The 19,775-nt window shown below is 51.0% G+C and overlaps 1 protein-coding gene across 1 annotated transcript; it reads left to right on the top strand.

The window, feature by feature from the left end:
- The first annotated feature begins 2,306 nt into the window (after window positions 1-2,306).
- Window positions 2,307-19,357, top strand: LOC119247303 (WD repeat-containing protein 91). The gene is made up of 13 exons (XM_037513649.2): window positions 2,307-2,341; window positions 3,693-3,775; window positions 4,674-4,765; window positions 5,998-6,163; window positions 10,722-10,877; window positions 12,459-12,652; window positions 13,405-13,555; window positions 14,274-14,368; window positions 14,504-14,672; window positions 15,993-16,101; window positions 16,842-16,954; window positions 18,158-18,355; window positions 18,833-19,357. Exons 1-13 carry the CDS (start codon window positions 2,338-2,340, stop codon window positions 18,995-18,997), a joined length of 1,695 nt encoding a protein of 564 aa, XP_037369546.1. The 5' UTR covers window positions 2,307-2,337; the 3' UTR covers window positions 18,998-19,357.
- The last annotated feature ends 418 nt before the right edge of the window (window positions 19,358-19,775 follow it).

Genomic DNA, 19,775 nt, shown 5'->3' with positions numbered 1-19,775 from the left:
ATTCTGTGTGTGGTCGTCTCGTTTTTTCTCTACAGTGTTTGTTTTCGATGATTGTTTTTTCTTAATTGGACAAGCACTTACTGCCTGTTTTAATTCATTAAACAGCCCTACTTAGACGTGATCTTCCTTGAGAAGTTCTTGGAACTTGCAGGTGTGTTTGCTGACTTCAGTTGGTATCCACGCTCGAATGGACGAAGGCAGGGAACTAGCAGCCAGCGCCCTGGAGGGGAGTCAGGAGGCCTGAGTTCTTGTCTTGCTATAGTGGCTTCGTAGAGGCAAAAGCGAATCATTTCAGCTCTCCAAACCTCAGTGTCCTGGTGTATAAAAAAGGGAATATTGGGGACCTCCCCGGTGGAGCAGCGGTTGAGCGCTGGGCTGCGAAGCTGCCCGCAGCCTCTGCAGTGCGGGTTTGATACCCGGCTGCCAGGGGAGGGTCCCACGTGGCGCGCAGACCTCTCCTGCCGCCCGCTGCTCCCCTCAGCAGTGTGCTTCGGTCCTTCTGCCTGCTCTGGCTCTGGTGAATTCTCTCACCCTCCCGCGCTTCTGACTGTACCCGGTGCTTGTATAAATAAATAAATAATTTTTTTTTTTAAAGGGGGATACTGGATTGTTACTAGTACCAAAACCTTTTTGAGACTGTGTGCTCTGTCATTGGGAGGTGACTTCTTTGACACCCTGAGCTGCTCCCAGGGCTTTGGTGGCACTCTGGTGACTTGAAGGAGTCAGTGTCTCTCATGCAAAGTCTCAGAATCCTGGACTGGTGGGGGTCCACCAGTGGGAGGACAGTGGAAATTGTCTGACTCTTTTATTATTATTATTATTTTAAAGATTTATTTATGCATACAAGAGCTGGGGGGCAGGACAGAGATGGGGGGAGGTGAGAGGATTCACCAGAAACAGTGGGGAGCAGAACAGCCAGACTGACTGAAATACACTGCTGAGGGGAGTAGCAGGTGAGACAGGAGAAGTCTGCTGTGCCATGTGGGTAGCTCCCTGGCCAGCCTGGGATTGAACTCGTGCTGCAGAGGCTGCGGATTTCTTCATAGTGCGGTGCTTAACCTTTGCGTCACCAGGGAGGCCCTCTTTTTATTATTTTTTAAAATATTAGGCAGCTGACACCAAAGAGTTGACGTGACATTGCCACGTTGGTAGAATAAGTCAGAGGCAAATCCAACCTCTACTCATCTGCTTCTGGGCCTGAGTGCTTTCATGCCTGAAATCTCCGTGCTTACTAGAGGGCCAAATCACAGGGCTAACGCCAGAAACTAACTTACAAGCTGTCATGCCAGTGTGTTTAGGAAGTTTGTAGATTGCTAACTTAAAAAAAAAAAAAAGAATATCCAGAAGGCACAATAAGAGGTCAAAGCGGTGTTAACTCTGCAATGAGGGGAGAATTCCCTTCTGTCTTTCCCCTTCTCCATCCCAGCTTTCTCTCACCAGGTGGACAAGATTGTGGACCAGCTGCAGCAGTTAATGCAGGTGTATGACTTGGCTGCCCTTCGGGATTATTGGAGCTACTTAGAGCGGCGGCTCTTCAGCCGCTTGGAGGATATATATAGACCACATCAACAAACTGAAAACCAGCTTGTTCCGCTTTTATCTCGTCTACACAATCCAGGTGCTTGTTGGCCCAGGGTCTGCTTTCTCAGTGGAGAGAGTTCTTTGCTCTAGAAATAGATTTCTTTTTAACCCCTAAGGAGGACCCTGTGTTACTCTGGAAAAGGGTGTAACAGTCACAGTGCAAGTTCGTGTTGACTCTTTTCCTACATTTTTTTCCTTTCATCTCTAGATCATCTGACTTGTCTTCCTCATTCCTATTTCCTCTCGTTTTAAGAACATAAGCCTGGGTAGTGTTTCAGAGAACATAAGACGCTGATTAAGGTTTGAGTAATAAATTTGATAGCTAAACTGGGAGTATAAAGCACTTAGATGATTTGAAAATCAACTGGGAATTAATTTTTAGGAGGGCATTTCTCATCAGGACTTCAATTTAAAGTAGCTTTGAAGTTGTAAGGAAACTTGAGAAAGAGTGGTTTCCTTTGTTTTATGGAGTTTGTAGCCATTCAAAGCCTCTACAGTGCAGTGACAAGAATCTTCCCTCTAGACTTCTGTCTTTTCCTCCTTGCTTGGCAGACAAACAGAAACGACAAGGCTCAGGAGTTCTTTGCAAAGCAGGCCACGGAGCTCCAGAACCAGGCTGAATGGAAGGATTGGTTTGCCTTGCCCTTCTTGCCATCCCCAGACACCAACCCCACCTTTGCTACCTACTTTTCTCGACAGTGGGCTGACACCTTCATTGTGTCCCTGCACAACTTCCTGAGCGTCCTATTTCAGTGTATGCATATCCTTTTTGCTGCCTGGAGCTGTAGGCCCAATCTGAAGCCACCAGTGTGATCAGTGGTGGCTGCCCTGATGGGGATGCAGCCATTTCGTCTACAAAATCCCCTGGGACTGTTGTCATGTATCATGTGAAGGGGCTGGAAAGATTCTGGTTATTTTTGTCACTGGGCCAGGGAATCATAAATCTCGGCTCTGATGCTCAATGCTGAAGTAATAGCTGAATGCCTGGGCAGAGACTATAGTAGAGGTGGGGTGCTAGTGCCATTTTTGAGAGGAGCCCTCAAATAGGGTGAAGGGCTTCTCTCAGCAAATACAGGGGTTGAAAGGCAGCTGCTGCTTAGTGCAGCCTGCCAGCCTTGGGAAGCACCGTCTCTGCAGGCTCTGTTTCCTGGATAGCACTTGCCTTTGTTGGGTAGAGGTGGTAAATGAGGACACATCCCAGGCTGGAACCTTCTGCGTGTGACAATGTTTGGGTGGCTTTCTCTGGCAGTGATGTCAGTTTTTCTCAATTTGCCAGGAAACAGCAGCTTTAAGAACACACAGGTGGATATTTGAGAGAGAAAGAATGTAAATCTACTATTTTCTCACAGAAAGCCTACCATCCCAGGCTGGGCCATCCTCCGCTGCTCATGCTCTCCAGACCTGCATTCTCAGGGAGAAGGGAGTTCTGTTGGAAGGGGGCTGCCTGGTGAGGCATTGATAATGTGGGCCTGCTAGAGCCCCACCCACCGGCCCTTTTGGCCTCCGGGAGGAGCAGCTTCTAGTGGAGGCAAGAAGGGTGCCCTTTCCTTTCGCTCTTCATCCTGAGTGCTCTCAAAGGAAACTAGCCAGGGGTTCAGCCCAGAGGTGCTTAGGACATGTGGGCCCTCTAGGGAGCTGAGAAATGTCGCTTAAGATCTGTTCAGTGCCTGACAGTGCCCCTCAAACTAGGACCAGCACATTGGAGCTCCAGTTCTTTCCTCAGTGCCCAGGCCCTCCCTGCTTTGTGTTCCTCCTGACAAAAGCTGTTTGAGGTGATTGGGGAAGACTGATACTCTAACCTTGAAGGTGGATTGCTTCTCCATCATGCAGTCTGCAGAAACCTCTCTGCAGTCTAAACCTTTCCATCTGCAGAGGGCAAAGCGGCATGGCCGGCGTGTCTGTGCAGCTGGTAGAGCAGTTGGCAGTGCATTTACGGAGCCACTGGCCTCTGTGCTGAGTTTGCTGAATGTAGCTCTCACTTAAAGAGCCCACAGCACCCAGCCTGTCCTCCACTCCCTGTGACTCACATTCAAGGGCTGTGCTAGTGTGTCAAGAGTTTGAGAAGGGCTTTAATGGTTTCGCAAGCAGGCTTATTCTTTAACTTGGTGTACCAGTTCCCGTGATCCTGAACTTCGACGCGGAGTGCCAGCGGACCAACCAGGTCCAAGAAGAAAATGAGGTTCTGCGCCAGAAGGTTGGTTCTGAACACACTTGCTCCTCCTTGGGAAGGACTTCTGCTTTTTGTGTATGAAATTAGGTAGTGGCAGCAGGGGGCTGATTAATATAGGAAAGCAGTGATCTCAGATGAAAGTGAGTCACCAGAAAGCCGGTGTCGGGAAGGACTTGGGGGCTGCATGATCTCTGGAAACCAGAGGCACAGTTTGAATGTCAAGCTGTGCACGGCGAGCGACATCGAGCAGTGATGAACTTGTAAGAGGAGAAAGACTATCCATGCGCCGTGTCGCTGCCCCAGGCCTTTTCCACACGTCTCGTCGTCTGTGTTGCGGGTTTAATTCTGCTCAGTTCAGTGTTTCTCTCGTTCAGTAAATGATAGCCAGGGAACCATGTTTCCCTTTGCTTTTTGCCTGAGGAGCATTTCTCTGCCCTAGAAATGAAGAGATCTGTAGATTACATGTTCAGCACAAGGAAGAGTAAAAGCTCTTTTGGCTTGGGAGTTTCAGATTCTTGGGTTTTGTTCAGGCAAAAGGTTAAAATTCTGAACTTCAGTTTTTTTCCAGGAGTTCCCAAGCCCTTGTAAAGCAGGATGGGGTGGGACTCTTTCTCCGTGAATTCGGGAAGAAGTCAGTCAAATGATAAAAAGGAAGCAAGTCAAATGATTTAAAAAAAAAAAAAAATGGCTTTTGTATTTCTGATGGTTTTTGGTTTCACACATTAAGTTCAAGTCACGGCGACCACTTGCCCATTATTCCCATCTGATCTAACTCTCTCTGGGCAGAGTGAGAAGAGCATGCTGAGGTGGAGGGCCAGGGGTCTTTTGAGCCAGAGAAGGGCTTTGCGTGTGTCCAATCTTCCCCAGTGGAAGGAAGATAAGGTGAGATCACAGTCTAACTCGGCCCCACCCTCTTATGTAGCTTTTTGCATTGCAAGCCGAAATCCACCGACTAAAGAAAGAGGAGCAACAGCCAGAAGAGGAAGAGGCCTTGGTCCAACACAAATTGCCTCCGTATGTCTCCAACATGGACCGTTTTGGGGACTCGGAACTGTGAGTGTGCCCTGCATTGTGTGGCCGGGACGACCAAGCTCCCTGCTCTCCTCTGTCCCCTGAGCTCCCATCTAGGGGCATCTCGCTGTGCCCTCTGCACCTGGTGATGCAGAATTGCCAGATCCTGGCACTCGCTGCCCTTGCTTCTGAGCTCTGTGAGTACGGGCCCCTGGCCTGGAACATCCTCTAGAAGTTCCCCCCCAGTGCCCGGCCTTCGAGCCTGCCCAGAGGGAGGGAGAGCTGCACCACTCTGCCAGGGCCTGCATGTCCAAGATGTGCACAACCTGAATAAACCAACAGCTGCTGTTGTGCAGCCGTGGGTGGTTTTTGAACTTTGAAGGGCGCACCTCCTGGATGAAAGGATTGGCCGCTGCAGGTTGGATGTGTTCAGCCACAGAAACACACTCCAGCGTGAGGGTTTGTGGAAGCAAGCAGAATGGGGAGTTATTTGAGTGACCTTCAAAATAGCCAGTTCAAGCAGAAAACCCAGGTGCTAATGGGAACAGTAGCAGTTGAAGGAACAGAGCCAGCGACAAGTTGTGGTGGATGATCAGGTTGTCAGGATGCAGACCCAGTGGTGAGATTCCACACCTGCACGCAGCCAGAGGCTGTGTCTGCGGAAGCTGTTCTGGCATCTGAGCTTGTGACATCCACTGGGGTTTTTGTTCAGGCAAAAGGCACAACCATGATTGTAATTTAAAGATTTTTAATAACTATATTAGAAAAAAGTAAAAGGAAAGAAAAAACTTAATGATATATTTTATTTGGCCTGATATATCCCAAATGTCCTCTCAACATGTAAGGAATAGAAACAAAGTATTAACGGGACAGTTATACTTTTTCATGCTAATGCTTGAATTCCCGTGTGTATTTTCCTCATCCACACATCTGGATTTGGACTGATCCCATTTCAGCGCTCATCACCATGGGTTGCTAGTGGCCAGTGCCCAGCACAGCTCTGAGTGTGACCACAGCCTTCGAACCCACCTCTGTGCCAGCTAGTGTGCTGGCTCCCTTTGGTAGGAGAAATGGTACTGATACTGATACATTAAGGTGATACTACCTTAATGCCCAGGCCTGTGAACCCCGCTACAGCTGGGTCCCTGGCATCGGTTATAGCTCAGGAGGTCTGTGTTCCGGATTCTTCCGCGTCCCTTCCACCTTGTGACCTTGTGGTGTGTCCCTCTGACCAGAGCCATGGTGTGCAACCAGAGGAACACCTCCCTCTCTCAGTCACCTCGTGGGGGCTTCCTGTCCTCGCTGCTGCCACAGAGTAAGAAGAGCCCTTCAAGGTTGTCACCTGCTCAGGGGCCCCCTCAGATTCAGAGCTCGGCCAAGAAAGACTCCTTCAGCAGCCAGGTAAGCTCAAATCCCGCCTCTCTAACTTTGCCAAGAGGCCTGTGACATCTAACCTGTGTTGAGATCTGCAAGTGCAGACTGTGTGTTCCCCTTTGGCTGATTTCTCTGGTGTGCCGAGGCATTCCGTTTCTTCCTCTCCGCCTTTCCCCTCACAGACGAGTATGATTCTGCAGGATGAGACTGTTGGGAGGGTATAGAGGAGGCACCGAGAAGGAAAATCCACTCACAGCATTCCGACTCTCTGCCTGCTCCCTCTCCCCTCACTCTAGTATTGCAGGTGTTGCAGGCACACTGAGCCAGCGGGGAGGTATTGATCAGCCCCAGGGTGCTCCCCTGTGCCAGCTCTCAGAAGCTTGGCTCTGCAGGTGCAGGAGTGGAGGGCAGTGAGAGGAAGGGTGCTTGGAAGGTTCTCCCCTTTTCTCATCAATTTTCTATGAATGCAGGAGGACTGACCACTGTGATTTGGTCTTATGATTCAAGGGTAAATTGAAGTGATTCTGGAATTTTGAATTTTGGCCAATGTAAAGTAGCATGTAAAGAGTAAATTAGAGTTACTTCTGAATTGATGTATTTCTTTTACAAGTTGATATTTACTGATGCTGCAAAGGATTTTGCAATTTTTCACTTGTATAGAAGCTTACAAGAGAACTTTTATTATGCCTGGTTATTTCCAAAACAGCCACAGGTCCCACTGAATAGTTTTTAGTAGAGATGGTCTGAATTTGTTGCTTTTAGAATTTATTGTTATCAGAGAACAAGTTTAACAGACCCGCAGTTATGCTGTATTGCTTGCAGAGAGACCCTTTCTCTTTTAATATAGTTTTGTTTGTACAGATAGAGTAAGTCTTCATGGTCTCTGCCTTTTTCTGCTCTGAGCTTGAGAATAGTCGAGAGTCACGCGGCACAGCTCACCACATCAGGGAGGCAGGGTCAGCCCCTAGCTGCCATCGGGGAGTCGGGCTTTCTAGCCCAGGACTTTGGATTACTATTGTTGAAGTGCAGACGCTGAGCATGACACCGGAGAAGAAACAGGCAACTGAGTTGTCAGCTTTGAGCCCTCGTTTATCACCCTTGCTCTGATTGCTTACACTTGACCTAAGGAGCGTGGCATAATAATGACAGTACTTATGCTCTTGTGGGAGGGTTAGCTGAGGTGATGTAAGCGCCCCCAGTGTATGCCTGGAATATCATAAACTCATAGTGAGTACATTTTAGTAGTAACTGTAGTAATTTAGCAGTAATTGTGAAGGTACCAGCCTACTTGAGGACCCTTGTGGTTTCTGAGACCTGAGTGCCAAATGACTATAATCTTATAATCCGTGATGGTCCAGTCGAGGCAGTCAAAAATCAATCATGGTTACTCTTACTTTTAGACTGTTTCTGAAATTCAAACCTTAAAATTATAAATCCAGTTCTGTGGCCAGAGTTAGTTTTACTATTTGTGGCACAGGTCTTGTTCACCTTACAGTTTGCTCAGTGCAATAGTAGATGATGTGTGGCATGTGAAGGCCCTTGAAATGTGCAGGAAGTTATGAAATTTCATTTGCATGGATCTTAGAGGGAGGCTCTTGGGAGTTAGGCCTGTGCCCTTGCTCTTTATGTGTTCAGGAGCTCAGTGTTGTATGGTGAAGTTGAAGTGGGATTGGAAATTTCTAACATAGTTCACATTTAAGAGCTGAAGTTAGAAATGTGTCATTTGCAGCAGACATTCCTTACCTTGCCTCTAAAATATCTTTAAACTCCATGTGGTGTGTTGACAGAGCAAAGGCGGCCCTCTTTCTGGTTCCTGACTGCAAAGGTCTATAATCTGAAAAAGCCCCAGGACTGGGCTGCCCATCAGTCTGTTACTGATGATAGATCAGTTAGTCTCAGCATTGATATTTTAATTCTAAAAGTAACTAGTGGGGCCTCCCCGGTGGTGCAGCGGTTGAGCGCTGGGTTGCGAAGCTGCCCGCAGCCTCTGCGGCGCTGGTTCGATCCCCGGCTGCTCCCCGGCCACCAGAGGAGGGTCCCACATGGCGCGCAGACCTCTCCTGCTGCCCGCTGCTCCCCTCAGCAGTGTACTTCTGTCCTTCTGCCTGCTCTGCTCCCCGCTCTGGCTCTGGTGAATTCTCTCACCCTCCTGCGCTTCTGACTGTACCCAGTGCATGTATAAACAAAACAAACAAACAAACAAACAAATAAATAAATAAAAACATGCCTCTATAAAAAAAAATAAAAATAAAAGTAACTAGTGGATTTGAGGTTCAAGAAAATCAAAGAATGTTACTATTGGAAGGAAGCTTATAGGTCACGTGACCCACTTGTTTATCGAGTAGAGGCTACATTCTTTGGATTGATTGCCTCCTATGGTGGAGCTCACTCCTTGTTGTGTTTGACTGTTAGAAAGCAGGTAATAGAAACCTCTGTGTAGTTCGTATTAACTGCTCTCAACTTTGCTCTCTGGAGTTATCGAGAATAAGGCTTCTTGAGAGCATACCCCTGTCTTTTCCATGCCAGCCACCCTGTTCATTCCTCTCTCTCCCAAGACTGTTTACCTGTATGGAATGACTTCTAGACTCCTCACCATCCTGTAAGGGGACAGTCTAATTTTTTAATTCCTCTACTGCAATTGATGCCCAAATATAAGTGTATGGTTTGAGCTGCTCTTTTACCAATATTGAATGCAGTTAGTTGTATGATCATGCCCTATGATTTTAATGATCTACTGCTTTTAACTCAGTAGAGAGTGACATTGATTTTTAAAATTTATTATTTACTGACAGCATATAGTCAGCATGTAGTCTTCTTCTTACTACTCCCTCACCAGTAGGGTGAGTGTAAGCAAACAAAGAAATAAAAAAGCTGTGTCATTAAATTAGCAATACATAAAATGATTAGGCTCTCGCACATTAGCTATTCACATATGGCATTGTCAGTTTCACTTCACATTTTACCCACTTGGAAGTGGCTGTCACGGTTGTCAGTAATGTTCACAGCTTATAGGTGGATATGAATTTGGGGTTAAAATTCAGAAAGCAAAATGGAAACAACTGTAAAACCACAATTCCCAAGCTCTTCTAGGATTGCTTACAACAGCCAGGGAGGGCATCTCAGCAGCACGCTCGCCCACCTGCAGCTTGTCCTCCATCCTCCCCTGCAGCTGTAATTCCACTCCTTCCACACCCACTTGGTAAGCCATGGGGCTGCAAGTGGGGATTACCTTATTATAGAGATAGCCTTTAATTGACTGTAATGTAAGGGAAGCAAAGCATCCACAAAAGTTGTGTGTTTGTAATGCTTATTAGTGTCTAATTACCTCATAGCTACTGAGACATCGTGGTACGAACAGCTGCCCTGGGGGCTGTTTCCATGGATCTTAGGAGGATGGGAAAAGGCATGCACTTCTGTGTCATTCATTCTGTAACTTGTGTGTTACGAGGGCCTGTCTTCTGGGTGGTGGTAGTTTGCTTCCGATGAAACCTAATTATTAGAACTCATTATCTGCCCCATTTGCATGACCATATGGCAAGCTCTGTTCACACCACTGAAAATTAACTGGTGTTGATTTATTTCTGCGCCAGAATGAGAAGGGAGAAGGTTGCTGAGACACAGGTTGAAATATCTCTCCTGGACTGTAGACAAATATAATCAAATATAATTGAATTATAAGAATCTATTAGTTAAAGTTTTTATGAACTTTGCTGTTAAAGAAGTTTTAGTTACCAGTGATGTCACTAAACATTTAATAATACATATTTGTGACTAGACACAAATTTACCTTCATTTATTAAAGATTTTTCTGGACAACTGTACTCATCAACTTTTCATACATTGTTTTTTGCTGTGGTTCACCCTGCTTTAGTCAATAACTTAGGTATAATTTAAGGAGATGCTCTCTTGACACAGTGTCTTATAGATCACACTTAGGTCTATAGTGCCCTTAGTCTAGGGCACCTGTTCCCAGCAGGTGAATTCTGTGATTAAATTCATTGCAGTGCCTTTTCAACTTTTCTTTTGAAACACTGTCTAGCCCCTGCCTGATGATGTACTATACAACTTCCTGGCTATCTTGAACAGAGAGGTGATTATATAGTGGATAGATACCTTTTTCATATCGCGAGCACACTAATATAACATTTACAAGCAACAAAATGTTCGTAAAACCTGGCATAAGGCCTGACCTGCCTCTCATCACTTAGTAAGTACTGGTCTTCTCCCCTTAGCTAAAGTTAATGGCTCTGATTAGGTCAAGAAGATACCTGTCTGTCTGTCTGCAGACAATTAGGGCAGGCTGACAGTTAGGACAGTGACAGGGCTTGCTGAGGGGTGTGGCAAAGGGCCCCTAAAATCAGGGAATCGGAGGATGGAAGGAAGTCTAGATGGCTTATTTTATGTTTCACTTTTGCCTTTGCCCTCTGGCTGGTAACATTTAACTGTTTGCTCAGCAAGGCCTGGAGGTACCTCCCCAAGAACTATTGGGGAGAGAGCAGGAGAACCCTTCTCCCCTCCTGGCCAGGCGTCAGGGCCCGAGCTCTGGCGGGAAGAGACCTTGCACAGCCTGTCCTCTTGTCCCCAGGTGGCCAGGGGAAAGGATCCTGCGTGCGGGCCCAGGGAAGGGAAGAGCCCATTCAGCGGGCTGGCTGCCGGGGAGTCCAGCTGGTCACAGCACCGGCAGCGGCGCCTGCAGGATCATGGCAAGGAAAGGAAGGAGCTTCTTTCTATGACTTTGCAGGTGAGGCTTGGGCGAGGCCACCATGGAGGCCGTGGGAAGTGGTGGGTGGGCAGGGCTCGCTCTTGCCTCCCTCCGTCTGCTGCTGTGTAGAGTGTGGCTTTGCCTAACTGTCGATCGCTTATACTTTGGCGGTTTTGTTCATATTTTGCCTGCCTCTCCGGCGGGCCCCCTTCCCAACAGCATGTGCCTAAGTAGGGGCCATGAATGCTAGACTGTGGAAATGTTTCCAGCAGTGAGTTCTGTGATTAAATGATGTGGACCCTTGTATGCGACATCCTGACCTCGGGTTAACCGAAACAGCCTCTCGGGGCTCTTGGGCCCAGTAGGAGAAAAACCCAGTTCCCTTGGTTTGGCCTAGAATCACCAGGCTTGCTTGATGACGGGCCCCCTCTTCTTCCGCACCCCCTGCGGCCCTTCTGCTGGTGTTGCTGCCCAGGGACCATGTGCCACATGAGTAGGGGCAGAGTCTGCTCTTCACCACTGTCTAGCTGCCTTTGCTGCTGCCTCTGGGTTCAAGGCAAAAGGGCAAGGGATTTGCCGCCTCGTTTACCTTCTTGACCATTTATCACTAGATGGGCCTCTTGCCTATATTACAAGCATTCCTGCCAGTTACCAGCCCTGAAGTGGTTCCAGTTTGATGGCAGCAGACCCTAAAGGCTCCATCCTCTCTCCCTCTGTTCCTGCCTGGAGGATGAAAGGCACCCCTGGAGCTCAGACCCCCATAGACACCTACCTGAGCCTGTGGTGTGTGTTCTTCTGTTACGCCTTTCCTGTAGAACTGCTCCTCCTGCGCCTTGGGGAGCACCTAGAGATCAGGCACTATGGGGGTGGTGGTCAGAGCCCCCGCGTGGGGCCCTCCGGCCAGGGTCATGTGTAGGTGAGCAGGTATAGTAAGTAATTGTGGTGACTGATGCTGCACCAGGGAGGCAGAGATGGGGCAGCTTTGGAACCCTGGGTGGTGGGACACCCTGGCCCCACTGCTGTCTTGGGCCTCTCATGTCTGGCCAGTTGCCTCAGTCTCTCTGTATCCTTCCCAGGAGGGTCCTGGGGAGCGGCCAGGCTTCCCTTTGCCTGACGTGGCTTTACTCCAAGTCTGCAAGTACTGCCCTTTGCCAGCTCTTGACTTTGGGCAAGTTATCTAACTTCTGCTTTCAGTCTTGGTTTCCAAAGCTGTAAAATGGGCTTAATTATAGGGTCCTGGAGGGTTTGAGGGAGGAATAAATGAGAGAATTGGTCATGATCACACAGTGCCTGACACACAGTAGGTGATTTTTGCTATCACTGACCTGGCATGCCAGGTGTGTCCTGAGACTCATCAGCTAGACCGGCAGGGGTGCCTGTGGCCCACGGCTCCCTCTGCAGGGCCTCTGACAGGAGTGTCAGTGGAGCAGGGAGCTATCTGTCCTGGGGTGAGCTGGTGCTGCTGTTGCGTCTCAGAGCTTCTTCTGGACTCTGTGACCCTAAAAACCTCCCCAGAGTGCTCCGTCCTGCATCCTTGACCTCCACATCAGGTCCTTGGATGTGGGGGGCCTGGCCCGGGTGCACCCCTGTAGCCGACTGCCTCTGCTTTGTTTGACCCAGGGCACAGAGAAGAAGCCCGAGGCCAGTGGCCCAGAAGCAGAGTCCTGCCCCGAACCCCACGTGGAGGTACCGGACATGCTGACTCGGGCTCCTGTGTCAGGCCCTGAGGGCGCAGGGGTCCGCCCTGAGCAGCCCTTCATCGTGCTGGGGCAGGAGGAGTACGGGGAGCACCACTCCTCCATCATGCACTGCAGGTGGGTTCTGGCCTGGGACAGGGTGGTCTCCCAGGGGACCTGGATTTTCAGGCTGAATCGGAAGGTGTGGCCAGGACAGGGACGGGAGGGCAGAGACGGGAGGGCAGAGGTGTGGATGGTGGGCTGGTCTCCGAGGGACCCTGATCTCCCTGGAAGAGTCAGGACAGCAGGGGTCCTGCTCAGAGCTGGAGCAGCATTTGGCCTGGTTGGCCTCCCCACCCTTTCTCCCATGGGTGTCTGAATTTTAGGAACACGTTACTTTTTATTCCTCAATTTTGATTTGCTTTATGTTGTTGTTTTTTTATTTTTAACGTGATTATTTACCATGTGTAAGTTTCTACTTTTATGAGGTGAAAGTATGATCTTTTATGAACAAGTCTTTACAGAGTGTAATTTTCAGGGGTCTTGCTAGCCAGACCCAATGGGCCCTGGAGCCACAGTGCAGGAGATGGAGAGCCGCAGACTTGGGGTCGCGTGTGGCAGTGCACAGCTCACCCCCTGTTCTGGCCCCAGTGCTTCCCACAGGGCTCAGCGCAGGTTGGCTGCTTTCTCAGTAGTTCTTGGACAAATGAGTAAGTGAGATCTCTAGAAATAGCTTCCATTGTTCTTTTAAGTTGAGGTATTTTGGGATGATTTTTAAAAACAGTTGGAAAGACAGAAAGGCAGTAACGACCCCCGTATAAAAACAGTGGAGAGCTGAAGAGGATGATGGACTAAAGCGCGTGCTGATGCCTGCCCTCCTTCTCTCTCAGAGTGGACTGCTCCGGGAGGAGGGTCGCCAGCTTGGACGTGGATGGGGTCATAAAGGTGTGGTCCTTCAACCCCATGATGCAGACCAAAGCATCCTCCATTTCCAAGTCACCGCTGTTGTCTTTGGAGTGGGCCTCCAAGCGCGACAGGCTGGTGAGTGACGTCCCGCCCTGTTGCCGGCTCTGGGTCTGAGACGTCTGCAGGGCTCTCGAGCAGCCAAGCCAGACCCCTCCCTCCTCTCATTGAGAATTTAAGGACCACGTGTCCTAGCATTGTCCAGCAGGCACCTGTTTGGGGGAGACAGGGAACTCACCGAATGAACAAGAATTGAAATGGGATTACAGTGGCCCCCTCCTGTCAAACAACCAAGGCTGACCCGCCTCCCCGTCTGCCCAGGATGAAACCATCCAACTTCTGGCTCCCTGTCAGCTCCTGTCATCTGTCCATGTTTCTAACAACCCACCATCGCAGCTGCTCCCCTCTCCTGCTGAGACCCTCCTGTGCTGGGGTGGGCAGTAGTGAGAAGGGTTGGACCAGCTGGGATTTAAAACTGAAAGCCGGGAGAGAAGAGCCAGGGTGTCAATCAGTCAGAACATTTCTCTGTGTATCTGAGGTGACGCCTCTCCTGTTCCAGATCCCTTTTGTGGTTTTTGCTTCTGTTTTAGCATCAGCTCTGATGTCTTTTTAAATGAGGCTTGTTTTAGACAGATTTTACCTTAACTACCTGGATAAGTGGAGGGGGGCCTTCTCCCTGCAGACTGCCCAGATCTGCCCCTCACAGGAGAGGGTCTGGCTCTTTCAGTGGTCCTCCTAGACCGGCCCTGACCCACCACGTGCTGATCTTCTTGCCTCTCACCCCTTCTCTTTTCAGCTCTTGCTGGGCAGTGGCGTGGGGACAGTGCGCCTTTACGACACGGAAGCCAAGAAGAATCTCTGTGAAATCAACATCAATGATGACATGCCCAGGTGAGCTGTTCGCCCCGCCCCACACTGTGCAGGGGCTGGGCCTTCCTGAGTAGCTTGGCCAGGTCTGCTGCAGCAGGACCCAGCCTGAGCCTGCTCCCCAGCCTTCCTCCCTGAGCCGGCCCCTGTGCATTGCAGAATCCTGTCCCTCGCGTGCAGCCCCAATGGGGCCTCTTTTGTCTGTTCGGCTGCGGCTCCGAGCCTCGCCTCCCAGGGGGACTTCTCAGCACCAGACATCGGCAGCAAGGGCACCAACCAGGTTCCCGGGAAGCTGCTGCTGTGGGACACGAAGTCCATGAAGCAGCAGGTACCAGCCCTCCCCGGGGGTCTCCTGGGGTTCACACTCTCCGAAGGAACATAGCCCGCTCTTTCTTTCTTTTTTTTTTTTAAGATTTATTTATTTATGCAAGCACTGGGTACAGTCAGAAGCGCGGGAGGGTGAGAGGATTCACCAGAGCGGGGAACAGAACAGGCAGACTGATGAAATACACTGCTGAGGGGAGCAGCGGGCGTGGCAGGAGAGGTCTGCGTCCCATGTGGGAACCTCGCCGGCTGCTGGGGATCGAACTGGCGCTGCAGAGGCTGCGGGCAGCTTCGCAGCCCATCGCTCAACTACTGCGCCACCGGGGGGCCCTGCCCCTCTATTTCTGATGAGCCTCTTCCCTCTCTTTTTGGATCTTCCTCAGATTTTGATTTGCAAGGGAATTTCAAAGGTTCAGCTTTGAGAAGAGTTCTATTCCAGCTGGGCAGATTGCCGGCAACCCAGGTCATTCAGAGATGTCGCTGATAACATCCACCCCTCACTAGGGGAGTGGGGCCTGTCCCCTGAATCATGCAGTGTTGTAAACCAACATCACTGCAGTAACAAACAGTTAAAGAAAGTAACAGAATTGTACCACAAACTTAGAAGTCAGACAGAGCCTGCTAGAAGTTTCTAATGGTTTATTAAAAAATATTTTTTTTTTATATTGAAAGACTTTATTTAGCAGTTTTAGGTTCACAATATAATTGAGAGGACACTACAGAGAAATACCTCCCACTCCCACCTATGTACAGCCCACCCCCCCCCCACCCAAAGGTGTGTACATTTATTACAGTTAATGCACGTCATAGCCACCCAGAGTTCCTAGTTTTCCTTAGGGTTCACTCTTGGTTGGCTGTCCCACTGCTGTCTTCAGCCTGTGTGGGCCACACCCAAATTCTTGAGTGCCTTGCCTTGCTACCACGCCCCTCCTCTCCTCCTTTCCCTCATCTTGGCAGATGTGTCCACTTAGAAACTGGGCGCTTTCCTGGACCCAGGCACCTTCCTCAGCTGCACGGTCAATCCATGAGCAGACAGTGTCAGTTCCACTCCAGAATGCGTTTCCAGTTTGCCCGCTTCTCTGCGTTTCCTGGGGCTACCCGAGACCTCCTTTCCCCACCCTCCGCTGGACACCCATAGATGTGTATTGAGAAGAAAAACCCCAGAAGGAGCACTTAGCTCCATCACAGCTTAAAGACAGAGGATATGCCCTTCCTCAGCTTGATCTCTTTCCGCTCCTCCTTCCCAGAGAGAACTTGTCTGGAATTGTGGCTTCTTCTTTGCTTACATTTTTAAATTTATTTTTTGCATGTTGATTTGTTTCAGCTCCAGTTCTCCCTGGATCCAGAGCCCATTGCTATCAACTGCACGGCCTTCAATCACAATGGGAACCTGCTGGTCACTGGGGCGGCTGATGGCGTCATCCGGCTGTTTGGTAAGCAAGGTGCTCGGTCCTGGGTCTTCCTCAAATGTCCTAAGGAAGAGAGCAGGATTGTGGCAGCTGGACTGAAGGCTGCTGCCAAATCCGATTCTGGATGCGGGTAATAGAGCTTAACCTTGGTCAGAATTTGCTGTTTTCAAAAGGCCCTCCATGATCACCTCACGTGCGCTCAGTGTCCGGGTGCGGGAGGGCTGGAGCTTGGCATCTGTGCCTGAGCAGATCTGTCCGAGTCCTGCCGGCCTGTGTGGAGTCAGGACACGAAGAGAAGGCAGACCCGTGCTCTTGGTGCACTCGCTCATTCTGCCCACAAAAGCACCAGAACAGTGCATGGGGTTTGTCCAGGTGCTGCTTAAATATCCTGGTGCCAAGCCTGTCCCTGGAGACTCAGTGTTAGAGGCTCTGGGTGGGCTTCGGTCTCCAGGGTCCCTAGGAAGCGCAGAGGCCTTCCAGGAAGGGCTTGAGTGTCCTAGACTGGTGGCTCCTCAGATGAGGTCAGTCTTTACCCAGGGATTCCTGAACCTCACTTTGACCCAGTGACAGAAGGTTCTTTTTAAGATATCGCAAACAGAAGATAGGATGCCACGGAGGACAGACAGCAAACCGAAAGACCACTGTGGCCCCTCTTCCACAGGGTCAGTGCTGACACCTGTCGGATCCTGGAGCCCCCCTGTGTCCAAGGGCTGCTGTCTCCCCGCAGGCAGGAGTCTTAGTGGTGTCTTTTGTCATTGCCTCAGATATGCAGCAGCACGAGTGCGCCATGAGCTGGAAGGCACACAGCGGGGAGGTGTACTCGGTGGAGTTCAGCTACGATGAGAACACCGTGTACAGCATCGGCGAGGACGGGAAGGTAGGTGGGAGCAGGCTCTTCCCTCCCTCTGGCTAAGGCACGGGAAATTCTAGAGAGCAGCGGAAGAGCATGGTGGGCCGGTTTAAATCCTGACTGCCTTTTGCCGGTGCTGAGCTGGGCCTCAGTTTTGTCATCTGTAAAGTGGGGATAAAAATGGCAACCAGTCTCATAGGATCCTGGTGAGCTTTTAGTGCGGTCGGTGGGAGTTGGCTCTTCTTAGGAAGCGGAGTATCCCCCACTCCTCCCCCCCTTCCCCTTGTAGCAGAAGTGACTCCTCTTCCTGCAGATGGAGCAGTGGGGTCTGGGTTTGGGGGTGGGTTGTGCTGTAGTGAGCTGGGTCATCAGTGGTCACAGCATAGGAGTAGGGAGTTGGCGGGGGGGCTGGGACACCTCCCAGAGGCAGGGCACACAGGCCTGAGTGGTCCAGAATAGCAAAGGGGAGCTGAGAAAAAGTGAAAACAAATGCCCCTTGTAGATTCTCTTGGAGAAAGCACTGCGGGTGGGAAGGCAGGCAGACTTGGGAGAGAGACTGGCGCTTCCTGTCTGTCCTCCGGTGCCCTGCAGATTCTACCCTCTGCCCGTATTATCCATGACAGGAGTAACTGCACAGCGAATTCTTCATTGAAAACTGGGGGCTTTTTAAATTAAAGTGTGACTGATTCTTTGGGTGGGATTCTCAATTCGGGTCCCCACCAAGGCAAGGCACCCACGGGGCAGGCTCGAGGAGTCTACACGGTCCATCAGGTGGAGGCCGTAACCCCACTGTTCGTGCCCACCCTGCACCGCTGAGACTCTGGAGTGTATTTGGAATTGGTCCTTCTGCTTTGTTCCTCAATCAGGAAAATCTAGCTGGGCTCTAACCTCAATACTAATAACAGCGGTACCAGCCACTTGAAACCTCCCCCTGCTCGAGAGACCCGAAATCCAGGCAGAGGTGGCCGCTTGCCCTTTTCCTCTCCTGGGGTCAGGCCAGAGGGAAAGTTCAGACTTTGACGTGAGGTGGTGCTTCTAGATTTTGTCCCCTTAGGAAGTGCTTAAGTTGTGTTGGGAACGGGTGGGCTGGGAGCACCCCCTACCTTCCCTGGCGGCTGAGGCCCAGCCCCTCAAGCTCTGGCTTCCGTGCCGGTGTTCCTCCCAGGCCTGGCCCTGGCAGGCAGCGGCAGCCCCGCTGAGAGAGCTGTGTGCTTGTGCTCATGGTTGCAGTTCATCCAGTGGAACATCCACAAGAGTGGCCTCAAGGTGTCCGAGTCTGGCCTCCCTGCGGACGCCTCGGGCCCCTTCGTGCTGTCCGGTTACAGCGGCTACAAGCAGGTTCAAGTCCCCCGGGGCCGACTCTTCGCTTTTGACTCAGAGGGAAATTATATGCTGACGTGTTCTGCCACAGGAGGCGTCATCTACAAGGTACCTGCGGTGGTGAGCAGCGAGGCTTCTCTGTGTTGGTCTGAGCCAGGCAGGACCCGTGCCTTCCTCCTCGTCCCCACTCAGCAGGGTGGTGGAGATGTCCTTGACTTGGGGGACAGGGCCCAGGGCCTCCTGGCTGCAGGCCAGGTGGGGGCTGAGTGTAAGTGAGCTCTGAGCAGGTGGGGGGGTGCGGTGAGGGGAACTGGACACGCCTGCCCCCCTCCCTGCACATCCACTTGTCATTGTCAGGGCCTTGCCCCATCCTCCCTCCATTCTTTGGCAGTCACCCTACTGCAGAGCATTAAGGGGAAGTGTGTTGGTCTGGCACACACCCTGCTCTCTGCATATGGCTGCTGGCTCTTCACACCTGGGTCAGGGTGGTGCCTCCGGGTGGTTTGGCCACTGATGGTGGATGAAGGGGACATATTTGTGAACAGTGTCTGCTGACGTCACTTTCCCTCTCCTGTCCTCTTGCAGCTGGGCCGGGACGAGAAGGTTCTGGAAAGCTGCTTGAGCCTGGGCGGTCACCGAGCCCCTGTGGTCACTGTGGACTGGAGCACAGCCATGGACTGCGGGACCTGCCTCACTGCCTCCATGGACGGCAAGATCAAGCTGACCACCCTACTGGCCCACAAGCTCTGATGGGAACTGCCCCGAGGGACACCCACGGGATGATGGGACTTGCCCCGAGGGGCACCCACAGAAACAGTGTTATTTGGTGTGGGGAGGGGAGAAGGGGGTGGACAGGAACACAGGATGTTCAACCTCGGCCCCTGCCACTGCAGGGAATCTTCAGGGAAAGACTGTCCAGCTGCTGTGACCAGAGTGGGGGGCCTGTGGGGTACGGGGTGCAGCTCCCCAGGGCTGACTCCCCAGGGAGACTCAGGAAGCAGGAGAAGCACTGTGATGGCCTCTTTGTTGGCCAAGGAAAGATTGACAGTATTTTGTATATAGATGCTCAGTTTTCATTTTTTTTTTTAAAAAAAAGAATGCACTTGTCAGCTGGTGTCTCTGTCTGGAATGTGTGTGTGCAGCGGAAGTCAGCTGTGGGTCTAGCACCTGGCTCTGACCCGCCACACATGGCTGGACCTTACCTGAAGAACATCCTCTCCTCTGGCCCACTCTTCACTACGGCTGCGCCCTTCCTATTTTGGGCACAAATCCGGGAGGCCCTAGTATTCCTTCCCTTCCCTGAGAGTTGGTGGCTGTGGTTGTAGAAACTTCTGGAGTGACAGCAGGGTCTCGAGGCTTCTGCCTCTGGCCACCTCCTTCTCTCCCAGGGACTGCCGCCCCCAGCCCTCTGCCCTTGAGGTTGAAAGGAGCAACGCCAGCGCCCTCTGCTGGTGAATGGTCAGAGAGCTGAACAAGTGGGCCAAGGAGCCTGGGTGGAACTTGGGGTTCCCAGGCTCCCCTGTGATGG

This window comes from Talpa occidentalis, unplaced genomic scaffold (assembly GCF_014898055.3).
Source record: "Talpa occidentalis isolate TD23 unplaced genomic scaffold, MPIMG_talOcc4v2.1, whole genome shotgun sequence".
Lineage (NCBI taxonomy): Eukaryota > Metazoa > Chordata > Mammalia > Eulipotyphla > Talpidae > Talpa > Talpa occidentalis.
This window is presented reverse-complemented; position numbering and strand designations above follow the sequence as displayed.